At 40.1% G+C, this 14,229-nt stretch overlaps 1 protein-coding gene across 1 annotated transcript; it reads left to right on the top strand.

The window, feature by feature from the left end:
* Positions 1-2,697: 2,697 nt before the first annotated feature.
* Positions 2,698-14,229, top strand: LOC120668022. Its single transcript, XM_039947984.1, has 18 exons — positions 2,698-3,110; positions 5,825-6,032; positions 6,145-6,271; positions 6,396-6,568; positions 6,669-6,927; positions 7,406-7,643; positions 8,911-9,034; positions 9,377-9,460; positions 9,562-9,681; positions 10,573-10,794; positions 11,727-11,933; positions 12,194-12,292; positions 12,375-12,483; positions 12,684-12,763; positions 12,869-13,096; positions 13,175-13,240; positions 13,887-14,003; positions 14,221-14,229. Exons 4-18 carry the CDS (start codon positions 6,410-6,412, stop codon positions 14,227-14,229), a joined length of 2,121 nt encoding a protein of 706 aa, XP_039803918.1. The 5' UTR covers positions 2,698-3,110; positions 5,825-6,032; positions 6,145-6,271; positions 6,396-6,409.

Genomic DNA, 14,229 nt, shown 5'->3' on the forward strand with positions numbered 1-14,229 from the left:
TGGTTACAAATTCATAGGAGAGGTTTAGGAGAGGCTCCATGCATCTAGCACGGGTAGGAGGGGCTCTAGCCCCGGCTGTCCCGGTGCTAGATCTGCCCCTGGTCGGAGATCGAGGTGCCTCGCGCCTTTCATCAGGCTATTGTAGATTTGTAGGACACCTGCTGCTCGCTCCTGCCGCTCCCTTCGTGTTCCTTCGTGCTCCTGGTTATGCCATTTTTTTTACTGCACCGCTGAAGCCGATTTGGGAGAGCCCTCCCAAACGGCCCCGAATCTCCTTCCATGTAAAAGGGATTGAGTATGATTCATTAGTTGCCAATAACTGTAGCTAGAATAGAGAGTCACGACACTTGGGTTTAAGCAAACTAGGTATTGCATTACAATGCGATTCTGTTTAGATGGCATTGTGAATATTTAATGGGATAGAAGTTTGGATGTTTCAACTTCTTTTAGATGAAGGAAGATTTATCAATACAGTTTTAGGCTCTGCAACAAACAAAATACATGGAGTCATTAAAAAAGAAAGTAAAGGATTAAAACTCAGTGCGCTCTGAGCAACACGGAATTTCAAACTCAACATGTAACTCCAAACCACCTACCAACCATATATTCCAAGTTTAAAATAATTTCTGGAGTTAGATTAGAAATGGCTAGCTCTAAAATTCCATAGAGCTGGAGATCTATTTAACAAATCGATAATCCAACAATTTGCATAGATATGTTTCACATTTATATGAAGCTTGTGAACAATAAATTTGATTTATTAGGATGGTATAAATTAGAAATGCTTGTACAGAGACAAAGAATATGGTTCCAGCGGATTCTGAAACCGCGAAACAGTTTTTTTAAAAAAAATGTTATAGTTTACTGATGGAAAACTGGTCCGGGATTTGATAGGGTTTGTATTCACATCTTACTGCACGTGGTAGGCAGTAGGTCTCTGCCTTTTGGCTAAGACTGTCGCCAACAATGACACCCAAAATATAAGACCCATTCCACATTTGCATAGCGCTACACGCCAAAGGTTCGATACCCACTTTTGATCTTCGCCAACAATAAGACCTAAAAGAGAACACTTTCTGCAAATAGGTCTTCCGGAGAGAGGATACTCAGATTGAGGGTCTGTTTAGATTTTTATCTGTAAACTCCGTAAACGCAAAAAAAACGTCACATTGAATATTGGGATACATGTATGGAGTACTAAATAAAGTATATTTACAAAACTTTTTGCATGGATGGGCTGTATATCGCGAGACGAATCTAATGAGTCTACTTAATCTATGATTTGCAATAGTGATGCTACAGTAACCATCCACTAATTATGGATTAATCATAGATTAATTAGCATCATTAGATTCGTCTCGCGATTTATAACCCATCTATGCAAAAAGTTTTGTAAATAGATTTCACTTAGTACTTCAAATTAATAAGATTCCAACGCAAAATTTTTACATGTAAACAATTAAACACGGACTTAGGTCGTGCCTCTTCTGACACGCAAAATAGATCTATATAGGTACTCGGTTGGAGACTGGATTTGTACTGTTAGAGACTTCCCCACCAGCGGTCTAGTAGATCTTTAAAATATGAAAGGGCGTTCCAGCAGGGGCCATTCCTTGGCCTGAGACCGTGGCCACGTAGCCCACGTTTCTCCACCGTCCGATCGTTTCTCGACCGTCTGATCGACCGCACGGATGGCTCAAATAGTGTGTTTCCGCAATATTTTGCAAAAAAACTCCTCAAACTTTTAAAAATCAACTGCAGTCCGACCTCCTTTCTCAGGTATATTTATGCGGAAAAGCCTTCTACTTTTATCGTAAACAACCCACACTTCCACATCTTTGATTTATTGAAATTTATAAATAAAATCTTAAGTTTTCATAGAATCAACCCACCGTCCTGTCCCTCTTATAAAATTTTAAAGAAAACCCTCAAATTTTAGTTAAATCAAACCACAATCCATTTCATTCGTTTACTTCTATACGAGCAATATTATACGTACAATTTAAACACCAAAACACATTCAAATCAAAAGTTGTTCAATATAGAATTTTATGAAAATTTTGAAAAATACAACTTCATTATAGAGCCAAATTTCAAATTCAAAACTTTTTCGCAATTCGTTTGCACAAAAGCTTGCATGCCAGCTGTCGTACCTACAATATGGACACCAAAATGTCTTCAGATTAACAAGTATTCAAAACAAAAATTGCTCAAAATTTTTAAATCTATAGTTTTATTATATTGTACAATTTAAATTCAAACCTCTTTTATAATCCATTCACATAAATATTTATGTATGATCTGTTGTACCTATGATTCAGAAACATCTTTACATCAAAAAGTTTCGAGTAAAAAATTCCTCAAAATCTCCATATACGATTCCTGGATCAAACCGCGGGCGTCCGATAAGGCCACCACATCGCCAGTTAACCCATTAGCCGTTACATCGAGCGTTCATGCCATTTGCTCCGTCCAATACGGGTTGGTTTGGAATCTCCCACCCAATTGGACGTGGCTGATCCGTTGCGAACCTTCACGGACCGCTGCTTCTCTGCCCGCTCCCTCTCTCTGCCTGCGCATTTCAAGTTGCTCATCGCCTATTTCAAAAAAAAAAAAAATTGCTCATCGCCGCCGGCCATATCCCACACCGGAGAGCTGGCCACGCCCACGCCGGTGAGCAGCCACGACAGGTGCAGCCGCCGTCGCTCACCCCCACCACTCGACGAGCAGCTGCTGCCGGATTCGCCACCACCGTCACAGTTCCGCCGCGCCGATTAGCTCGCACCAGAGCAGAGAGCGCGCAGGAGGCAACGCATTTGATACATAACCCAGTCGTGGCCGTGGATCTCTCCTTGCCTCGCCCCGGGATGCAAAGGAGGCAGGTAGGAGGGCGGAGGCGCAGGCGTCGATGTGGGCCCAGGGGGTAGCAACGGCGGCCATGGCAGCGTCTGTATTTCATCCTTCTGTTCGTGCATACGGGAGCTGCTCCTTCTGACGTACCATCGCACACAAGTTGTTTGTAGAAATGCAAGACTAGAACGCAGGCTCTTTATGCGTGTGGTCTCAGGCTCTCAGCTCATCTTACTTGAACACGACGATGCCCCGCTCAGGTATATTCATTTTTGAATTCAGTTAATCCAATTTCCTACCAATGGCTGGACATAAGTAAAGCAGCAATCACTAGCATTACTCATTGGAAATGACGAACATTATTATTCAATGGTATATGAATTACCATCGCTATTAATTATTTCTCAAGGAAATATGTTTCTTTTGTGGTACTCAGCTTGTTGAAATGATTATTGCTCAAATTCGAGTCAAATAGCAACATTCAATTGGGTTCTCATGATCTCATGGCAACTCAGCTTCCAATTTTATTGTCAATGATTACTTGCTCTTAAATAAAATAATTATACTTATCATTAATCTTGCCGGATACAAAGTAACCATATAATAATATTTTCTTAAAGCCTTGTAGAAAATGGCCTTAAAATTTTACAATAACTTAGTGAAAATAAATAGTCTCAAGTTTCCTGTCTGCAAATATTGATCTGCTACTGTTTTGAGCTAGATATGTGTGTGTCCAAACAAGCATCAAGGCCAAACTTTCTACATGTATCCATGCATAAATGGCTCTCTGAAATTTAGATGCTACCACATAATTATACTTATCATTAATCTTGCCGGATCAAAGTAACCATATAACAGTATTTTCTTAAGGCTGTGTAGAAAATAGCCTTAACATTTTACAATAACTTAGAGAAAATAAATAGTTTCAAGTTTCTGGTTTGCAAATACTAATCCGCTACTGTTTTGAGCTAGATATGTGTGTGTCTCCAAACTAGCATCAAGGCCAAACTTTCTACATGTATCAATGCATAAATAGCTATCTGACATAATTATACTTATCATTAATCTTGCCGGATACAAAGTAACCATATAATAATATTTTCTTAAGGCAATGTAGAAAATGGCCTTAAAATTTTACAATAACTTAGGGAAAATAAATAGTTTCAAGTTTCTGGTCTGCAAATACTGATCTGCTACTGTTTTGAGCTAGATATGTGTGTGTGTCCAAATAAACATCAAGGCCAAACTTTTTACATGTATCCATGCATAAATGGATATCTGAAATTTAGATGCTACGACATAGACCAAACAAAATGGAACACTAAGGTAATGTCTTCGCTACTATTTTACATAAACCTTTTATTTCTAAAAATCACCTCCATTTACACGCGCATCACTTGCTAGCGATTTCTATTGTGACTGCACCATCCCATGAAGACTTATGAAGAAAAATAGACTGGAGGATGGTTCCACCAGATGAGCTAACTCATACTGAATATAATTTCTAAATAAACCAAAAAGAAATAAAACTCTTGATATTATTCATATAAAAAAAGAACAATGGAATCCAACACACTCTCCAAGACAAGGAAATCAATACCTTGCTGCACGGCTTACACCTCTATTACAAGCTATGGGCTGATACTGACCATACCAAACCTAAGAAAATATACACCGGTCAAGTTTCTAGTTTTAAAACCTAAAGCTTTCTGACGGAACTGATGAAATTAGATGGCGTTGGACTGCAGATGGGATTTACACTTCCAAATCGGCATACCTGGCTCAATTCAATGGTTCCTATAGTACTTATAATGGGAATGACTTATGGAAGGCACAAGCTGAAGGGAAACACAAGTTTTTTTCTTGGCTTTTAATACAAACCAAGATTCTCACGGCTGACAAATTGATCAAAAGGAATTGGCCTTGTGACCTGGTGTGCAAATTATGCGATCAGGAACAGGAGACGGCGATTCATCTTTGCCTAGGATGTGTTTATGCGAGAGAGGTTTGGACACTCATGGAGGACTGGTCAGGAGGGCTTGTGCGAGTGCCTGAGCAAGGGCTGCAGATTGAAGATTGGTGGAGGAATTTGCTAATGCATTTGCCAAAGAAGGAACGCAGGGTGGCAGCTGCTCTACTAATGTATACAGTTTGGAATATTTGGAAGGAGAGAAATCGAAGGATTTTCGAGGGAGCTTCACTGCCTGCAACTCGAGTTGTGGCTCTCATCAAGGAGGAAATCGGCTTGCGGCAATCTGCTACGGGGGTACCGAGTGTACCGTAATCTCTATGATTAGTTTTCTTTTTTCAGTTTTAGTTTCAGTGAGCTTGAGTTTTTCAGATTTATGTAATAGTTAACTAGCTCTGTTTGAACCTCTGCTTCTCCTTCTTATATGATTTGGCAGTGCTCCTGCCTGTTTTCAAAAAAAAAAAACCTAAAGCTTTGCTACACAACAAACTTTTAAATAAATGGTAAACAAAAAAATATAACAAAAATTTCATTTCAAATTCAAAAATAATATCCTGCTTAAATAGTAACATCACGACAATAGAGAGTCTAAAATATATACCACACATTATTACAACTTGTACGAGAAGGGTATTAGTAAACTAATCAATTGTATAAGTACAAGATAGACTTGACCAGCTGTTTGTTATCACGTATGTTATAGATAGATAGGAGTTGTTGTATTTAAGCTAAATAAACAACAGCTGGTCATCCTAGTCTTGTACTCCACACAAGAAATGTTTCTTGCATATATATAACATGTACCCGCCGGCCAGCGTGAGGTCACGGGGTTCCCACCGATTTCCATAGCGCCTCTGAAATTTACAAAGGGAACCTATGGTCCATGACAACTTTTAAATTTGATGGATAATTAGTATTTTCAATCATACAAATAATATATACATACATTGTCAACATTGACAAGTTATGTGCTTAACCCAACCTGCCGCGGCACCGCGCCCCCAGGTTTTCTAGTGCACACAGGTTCTGTGAGCTGCTCTGCTGCTAAGAAAACGAAAGAAAAGACTTTCTCTGGTCAACAAGCGAGAACCCCTGCCCACATCTTCTTTCCGATCCTTCTCCTAGCGCGGCAATCACGGAGGCGTGGTAGGAGACTGATTCAGTCTTCCCAGGAGTGGAACTCTGGATGGGAAAGGCTGCTGGGCTTCGCCAGGTAAAGATCTCTGATCTGTAGTATCCTGGATGTTCTCCTAGTGTTTTTCTTGCAAGCTGCATCTTATTCAAATTGGACCCATTCTGGCGCTACCTGCATGACAATCATGAAGACCTTCATCCAATGATTCGATTTCTTGTATCTTGATCGCGAGATTGGTGGCTCTGTCAAGGAAGCTGGAGGACACCAAATTCATTGCATCCTTGAAGGAGACAAAATTTCTGCTTAACCAAAAGAAGGTAAAAAACCGTTGTACTTCAAAAACAGTGGAGGAAATTGGGAAACAAATTTGAGCGAAGTTTTATTTGCAATTTGTGGACTATATATGCTTTGTCTCATGTCATACTCTCCCTCTGTAATCAGGAAAAAGAAACGAAATGTTTGGTGAATCTAGCAGATGCCGTAACCTGGAAAGTATGTTACAAGACATACAAGCAGAACCATGCAAGCTATCATTAGAACGTTTATCAGATATCACAGACAACTTCTCAGATGAGCGAGAGATTGGCAGAGGTGGTTTTGGAGTGGTTTATAAGGTAAAATAAATTTGTCTTTCCAACCTCCGAAAATAAAAAAAAACATGCAGCCTCATTTAATTCACGAAAGCATGTATGTATTAACAATGACTTTGCATAGGGAGTGCTCGAAAATGGGGATGTAGTTGCTGTGAAGAAGCTTGTGTCCATGCCAGGAGTTAATGATGTACAATTTGAGAATGAGGTTTATCATCTTATGATGCTTAAGCACAAAAATATAGTTCGTTTTCTAGGATACTGCTTTGAAACACGACATGTATGCATACTACATAATGGGAGATATTGTTTTGCGGAGATGCCAGAAAAGTTGCTTTGCTTGGAATATCTGCCAAATGGAAGCCTTGACAGACTTATTTCAGGTACATTGGAATAAGAGTTTTTTTACAATGATTGTAAAGTACCAATAGGTACTTTTACCTTGAACTTTTTTCTAGCCGCTGATCTATGGAAAGTATTTATAAAAATTAAATTAAATTAGTATTCGGTTCCATTTTTTGGTACTTGGTCCCATATTTTGGAAGTACCAGGTACTTTATCCTAGGTACTTCTAAGTACTTCCTACCTTCATCACCGTATGATTTTATCAGATGGACGGCTCCTGTTTTTTTCAGTCACTGTAAAATTTCTCTTAGAATATTTGCATACTTATAATACAATGATATGCCAGGGAAGTATTGTATCATGCTACGTTGAATTGTAAACAAAAGAGAAGAGAACACATGCTAGAATCCAAATAATTTTTTGCTGTGCAATCAAAACCATCAGATTTATGTCCTATATGGAATCTCTGCTGTTCATTTTCTTTTCTAGAACACTCTGTTGTTCTTTCACATGCAGATGAATCTCATGGACTTGATTGGTGCAAGCGTTACGAAATAATTAGGGGCATCTGTTCTGGTTTACATTACCTTCATGAGGAAAGCCAAACAAATACTCCGATAATACACTTGGATCTAAAGCCTGGCAATATATTGCTAACAAATGAGATGGCGCCGAAAATTGCAGATTTTGGTCTCTCCAGACTCTTAGGCGAACAACAATCTCGAACTTATGCTACGAATATGGGTGGATCATTGTAAGTTGAATTCTCCCATGATAATTACTTTATGCAATAACTAAAATGCATTTATGGTCCTCCATGTTGTTATGTAGTGGTTACATGGCACCAGAATACTTGCACAAAGGAGTAATAACAAAGAAGTCAGACATATTCAGCTTGGGAGTCATAGAAATAATCACTGGACGCAGAGACACCCCTGATAGTACTGGGTTGTCTATGCCGGACTTCATTGAGAATGTAAGAATATTTTGTCCACGTGCATTGAACATGTTGTGGACTTGTGGAGTTATCCCCCCCCACCCAGTGGCGGATGCAGGATGAGAGACAAGAGGGGGCTGAAACAATTGATATGTTGATTTGTGTGAAGATTTAATGGTAATTTGAGACTTTTGCTACAGTGATTTACATGTAATTAGGGGCTCTTAGGGGGCTGGAGCCCCCCAGCCCCCCCCCCCTTGCACTGTACTGCTCTAGCTCTGAATACCAGTTCCACAGGTGCTTGAAAAGTGGAGGAATCGCTTGGAAGACTCAAGGTGCACATCACTGGAAAAGGGTTGCTAGCAAATAAGAAGATGCATTGAAATGGGTCTAAACTGTGTGCAATTTGATGAGACTAAAAGACCCACAGCAAAAGAAATTATCGATAGTCTTAAAGGGCAGGATGATGTGAACTTACCTATTATCAATGAGGAAAAGTTACCGGCAGACCAGGTAGAATAACTTGCACGAGCACCGCAGGAGAGCCTGAATGCCGAATCTCCTCCTCGACAGAATGTTCCTGATGAGAACGTACCTCCTCAACGGAATGTTCCTATTGAGGATGTGCCTCCTCGACAGTATGTTCCAGCAAAGGAGCCACCTCCATAAGTTTATCCAGCAAGTGGATTCATGTGTCTATTTATTCCTCTGGTTTCATTGGTATTTTAGTATGAGAAATTTTACGGTGCTTGGAAATTTTAAGAGCCATTGAAGGGTCCACATCCAACGGTTAAAAAATAGGAGGAACCTATTACGAAGAACCTAAAACGTGGATCAACATGATGACCAGCCAGTATCTAAAAAATTATGAGCACATCAAAAACAAAACAAACATAATACTTTTTGCAATAAAAGTAAATGTGTTCCTAGTACCAAGAGAACTCATGGAACGATTAGCTCTACACATATGCTAGCAGGCATGTGTAACTAAGTTATCATATGAGACTGCAAATTAGGAGGTCCACTCCGTTTGTCTATTAGCATTCCAGCATTGACTTGACCAGAAGTCCTGTTATTTGTGTAGGAGGACTTGTGCTGGATGCCATAACCCAATTGGCCATGGCCGTTTCTTTAGTTGTATGGGTTCAGTTTGGCATCCCGAGTGCTTCAGATGTTTTGCTTGCATCAAGCCCATATCCGAATATGAGGTATACTCCCTCTAGGCTGGTAAAGGAAGTCGTTTTGGACAAGGTTTGAGTCAAATATTGGGAATATAAATCATCAATAACTTTTAAGTTGACGAGGTTGCAAATGTGAAAATTATATGAATAGATTTATCTTGAAAAATACTTTTATAAAAGTATACATATATCACCTTTTCATAAATATTTTTGTAATAACAAGAGGTCAAAGTTGTGTTTTGGAGACCGTGTCGCTGTCCTAAACGACTTCCTTTACCAGCTCGGAGGAAGTATGAGAGTATTATGTTTGTATATATTAGCATTCTTCAATTAAATCAACTGATTGATGATAGTGCTTTTTTTGTGCAGTTTTCTATGCGCAAAGATCAGCCGTACCACAGATCCTGCTACAAAGAGTTTTTTCATCCAAAATGCGATGTTTGTGACAACTTTGTAAGTGTCCACAACTCAATTGTATGATAAGCATGAAAATATTAGTCAGAAGTATATTTTTGATCTATCTATATAACTATAATTACGTTTTCCTTCCCTAGATTCCAACGAATAGAGATGGCCTCATTGAATACCGAGCACATCCTTTCTGGATGCAGAAGTACTGTCCTTCACATGAAGATGATGGCACTCCTAAGTGCTGCAGTTGTGAACGAATGGAGGTCAGTACAGGGTTTTGTATCTGTCAATGAGAAAAGTTCCCCTGGTCAGTTCCTGGGTGGGAGCTGTTCACTTTTCACTACAATTTGAAACATACCACTTATTTACTTGAAATCAATAGATCATTATAGGGGGTGATTGGTTCCCCGCATCAGTCCCCAGCCATGTTCGCGGGATGCAGTTTCACCTTGTTTGGTTACTTGTATGAGGTAGTGGACCTGGCTCTGGCGATGCAAAAAGCGACCATGGGCCTGGCTCTGGAGAAACGCAAAAATCGGTCGTATCTGGCGGGCCTGGCTGCAGCGATGCAGAGGCAAGTTTTGGGACCCGCGTGCAGACAAAGCAAAAAAGCTGGACATAATAGTGGAGCAGCTAACCAATCAGCGTCTCTCTGGTTGCCTGGATGCGTGGAAACACGAACCAAACAAAGGCACGGTGCAGCTCACGAGCCTGGCCAGCGCGGGCCTGGATGGCTGGCTGTCGGCCGCAACGAACCAATCAGGCCCATAAGCCAGCGTAAATATTTGTAAGGAGCTATATCACTTCGTTCCTATGCTCTTGTAGTTTGCCTGGACTGAACCTTTTACGTTGGCTGTAGACCATCGTTCACGACGTGTCGAGCCCGGAGTTTCCTTAATCTAAAAAAATAAAAAAATGCTCTTGTTCTTGCTGTCGCAATTCTTGGCTGTTACTTGTTACCATGCACTTCGGTGCTGGAGTCTTAGGAATACCAGCACAGTATGTGGTACCCCAGCCAACTTGTGGTTTTGGCCCATGCCACCAATGTGCTGTGTGGTGATAACGGATACTAGACCTGCATGGAGAGTTTAAATATGCTGGAGCAGCTTATAACCCAATTTTTTCCAACATAATGATGACAAAAGTGAAAGCAGGTGTTGCATAGCGAGATCAAGTACGTAACATTAGATGATGGGAGGAAACTCTGCTTTGAATGCCGCCTCAATTCTTCAATAATGGATACTCCAGAATGTCAACATCTTTATATGGACATTCAAGAATTTTTCGAAGGTTTGAACATGAAAGTAGAACAGCGAATTCCTTTACTTTTGGTTGAGAGACAGGCTCTGAATGAAGCATTGGAAGCTGAGAAAAATGTAAGTTGTCGTGGTGTGCTAACCCACAGCTGGGTGGCGGAATGCACCCGCCTAAGCCCTAAGGGAGTATGAACTCGAGGGGTAGCTAGCTTAGTTCGATCTCTCCCAAGAACACGATGAACACCAAGGATTTAGAGTGGTTCGGGCCGCCGGAGCGTAATACCCTACGTCCACTATATGTTGTATTGCCTGCACTTTTTCCGCTTGAGAGCGAGAGTGTCTGCCTGGAATAGGATGGAATCGACTTGTCCTGTACTAGCGAACGTCATGTAGAATGAACAAAACTCTGCCAACACTATTCTGCCGTGCTAAAATTCTAGCCTGCTACATTGATTCGTCAAATTCCCTCTAGAGTACATAGGTTATGGACGTAGGGTACGGGATGATTAAGAATTCTAGCACCCATGTATGTCTGTCGAGTGGAGTCTCAGGTGTTGCTGCTCTCACTGAACTGATGACTTGCCAACCACCTCACTTGCTTGTCTGTCAGTGTTGCTGTTGGTTGAGTTAGTTACTATAGAACGCGGATTGGATTGAATTAGGATTTTAGTTCAATTCACTTCATTTTCTGGACATAGTATGATTGCTCACAACAGCAACTGCAAATGAGGTGATGCTGGCATGAAGCAATGCTATCAACATCATAATTACTCAGCCATTCTGGTTCAAATGATTTGGTTCAGTCATTGTGGTTCCCATAATCCCATGTTGTTTGTAATAATGGTGCGCCTTGGCTGATTTTGTATACCTGGAACAACACAGGATCACCTTCAAATATTTAATATAGAGGCTAAGACTAAGATAAAATCTCATCAGATGCCAGAGCAGGTACAAAAGTCTATCCAATATTCTCCCACCTGTTTATTTAGATTAGATGGTCAATACAATCGACTTGAGTTTATTTGCTGCTCATCTTTACTTTCCAACTTCAGGTTGTGTTTTGGAAGTGGATCACCCCAAAGTTGTTGGGTTTAGTAACACAAACATCGGTTTATCACTGGTCAATTGAAGGTGATTCTGAGCCTGCCAAGATGTTTGATAGGACAGCTAACTTGGCAAACAATCAGATCATCAACTATCGATGTGACCCAGCAGAGAAGTGGCTTGTGCTTATTGGAATTGCACCTGGCGCCCCAGAGGTTTGCTCTGCTCTAGCGATATCATTATAGACATTCCATTTGTGAAATGAGTGTTGATAGACACATATTACTGTTGCCCCCTTCCTGCTGATATCTGTTTCGATCCTTTTTTGACTCAAAACATTTTTATGTAAAACTCAGTGCTTTTGAAATTTGAACTAAGAGCAGTTCCTGCTCGTACTAATTAGCAAAAACATAATACTTTGTCATACCTCATACATGCTTCTCATGTTGATGTGTCCTCCTTTTCACCCATCCAGAGGCCGCAACTGGTGAAGGGAAATATGCAACTTTTTTCTGTTGATCAACAGCGTAGTCAGGCACTTGAAGCCCATGCAGCATCTTTTGCAACATTTAAGGTACCCTCAATTATTTGTGATGCTTATACCCTTATATCCATTTTTAGTAATTTATTGACCTTGCTTTATCTAATCTGTCCAGGTTGTTGGTAATGAGAACCCATCAACCCTTATCTGTTTTGCCTCAAAGACAACCAATGCTGGACAGATAACTTCAAAGTTGCATGTTATTGAACTGGGCGCCCAGCCAGGTTTGTATTAAAAGATTCTCGAATTGTCTTCTTTTCCATTCTTGCTACATTCAAACATCTAGCTGTGTCAACACAAACACGTGCAGCACTTCCTTGTTCTGTATTGCACTACTTATTTTTCCGTGTGGGTTTCCTTTTTTTATTGAAGGACACTTCAGCACACTGATATCATCGTTCTTCTTATTGACATTTGGTTCTAGGGAAACCTGGCTTTTCTAAGAAACAAGCCGACCTCTTCTTCCCACCAGATTTCCAGGATGATTTTCCTGTAGCTATGCAGGTGAGCATCTTAGGAGCCGACATATGCACTTCTTAGGGAAAAATGTGAAATTGTTAGAACAGCACGTGATTCATCTACATTGTTTCTGTTCCATTTTTGCTGCAGGTTTCACAAAAGTATGGGCTTATATATGTAATTACAAAGCTTGGCCTTTTGTTTGTATATGACTTGGAAACTGCCGCAGCAGTGTACAGAAATAGAATCAGTCCAGACCCTATATTCTTGACAGCAGAATCTTCCTCAACTGGTGGATTTTATGCTATCAACAGAAGAGGGCAGGTTTTACATGCCACAGTTAATGATGCAACTGTTGTGCCTTTTGTCAGCGGTCAAGTATGATCTTCTTCACTTCTGGACTTCCTTTCCTGATATATGTTTTAGATTTTTTTTTAACACAATCTTGGTATGCAGTTAAACAATCTTGAACTTGCTGTCAATCTTGCCAAGAGGGCTAATCTTCCTGGCGCTGAGAACTTGGTAAGCTCCGTTACTAACATGACTTGTGTGGATGCTATTGATTTGGATGGCATATCTTGTCGAAATGTTTGCTTGTGTGGATGCTATTGATTTGGATGGCATATCTTGTCAAAATGTTTGCTCGATCAGTTCTTATCATACTTTCAGTCCATATATGTTTATTGTTGGGAAGACTACATGCTTGACCATTGGCTGATTTGGGCATATTTCACCTGCTGTTTTTAACCTATAGCTTGTTATTTTAGGGAATTATCTATCAATGGCATTGCCACACTAGTGCTTATGGCTTATGCTGCTATCATCTATGCATATACAGAATTCTTTTTTACCAAAGCTTCACAATTGTGTACAGCGATTTAAAAATGCACAGACAACTGACTTCTTCTATCTCTTGTAAACTACTGCTACATTTGTTTCTAGTATATGTATCAGGATTTGAAGAAGTCTTAAGAGATGTACTTGATCACCAATTTCTCTTACAATATATCACCAATTGCTACAAAACTATGTTGATTAGGAGATATTTGAATGAAATATGAATATATTCATATAACTTTGGTACACCAAGGTTGTAGACTCTGTAGTTGAAGTTACCTATTTGTGTCAGATTGTATGATTTTTCATAAAATTTTGAACTGTATTGCAGGTTGTGCAAAGATTTCAGGAACTGTTTGCGCAGACAAAATACAAGGAAGCAGCAGAGCTGGCTGCGGAATCTCCCCAGGGCCTCCTGAGGACGCCTGTGACCGTCGCAAAATTTCAGGTGAGTTTCTTATTCTCTTGTGTATGAAGCTATCGAGGTTTGTGCACCTCCTTTCAACAGGGGCCACCTCTGCACATTTTCGTAAATCATAGTTAAGTCAGTGAAATAACTACTGTGCCAGGATCTTGATAAATTCATGGGATTTTGTTGATTGAAATTGTTTAGTTTTTGTGTATTGTGGAAGAGTGACCTTTACTGCTTATTGGTCATTTCTCAGTTTTATTAG

Source organism: Panicum virgatum, chromosome 3N, assembly GCF_016808335.1.
Source record: "Panicum virgatum strain AP13 chromosome 3N, P.virgatum_v5, whole genome shotgun sequence".
Classification (NCBI taxonomy): domain Eukaryota; kingdom Viridiplantae; phylum Streptophyta; class Magnoliopsida; order Poales; family Poaceae; genus Panicum; species Panicum virgatum.

What these genes read in the sequence shown, in the direction of transcription:
- LOC120668022 (XM_039947984.1), top strand. Translation starts at nt 6,410, where the DNA reads ATGTTTGGTGAATCTAGCAGATGCCGTAACCTGGAAAGTATGTTACAA. An exon ending in TGCCTTTTGTCAGCGGTCAA is followed by an intron (nt 13,097 to 13,174) that starts GTATGATCTTCT and finishes CTTGGTATGCAG; the next exon opens with TTAAACAATCTTGAACTTGC. An exon ending in TTCCTGGCGCTGAGAACTTG is followed by an intron (nt 13,241 to 13,886) that starts GTAAGCTCCGTT and finishes ACTGTATTGCAG; the next exon opens with GTTGTGCAAAGATTTCAGGA.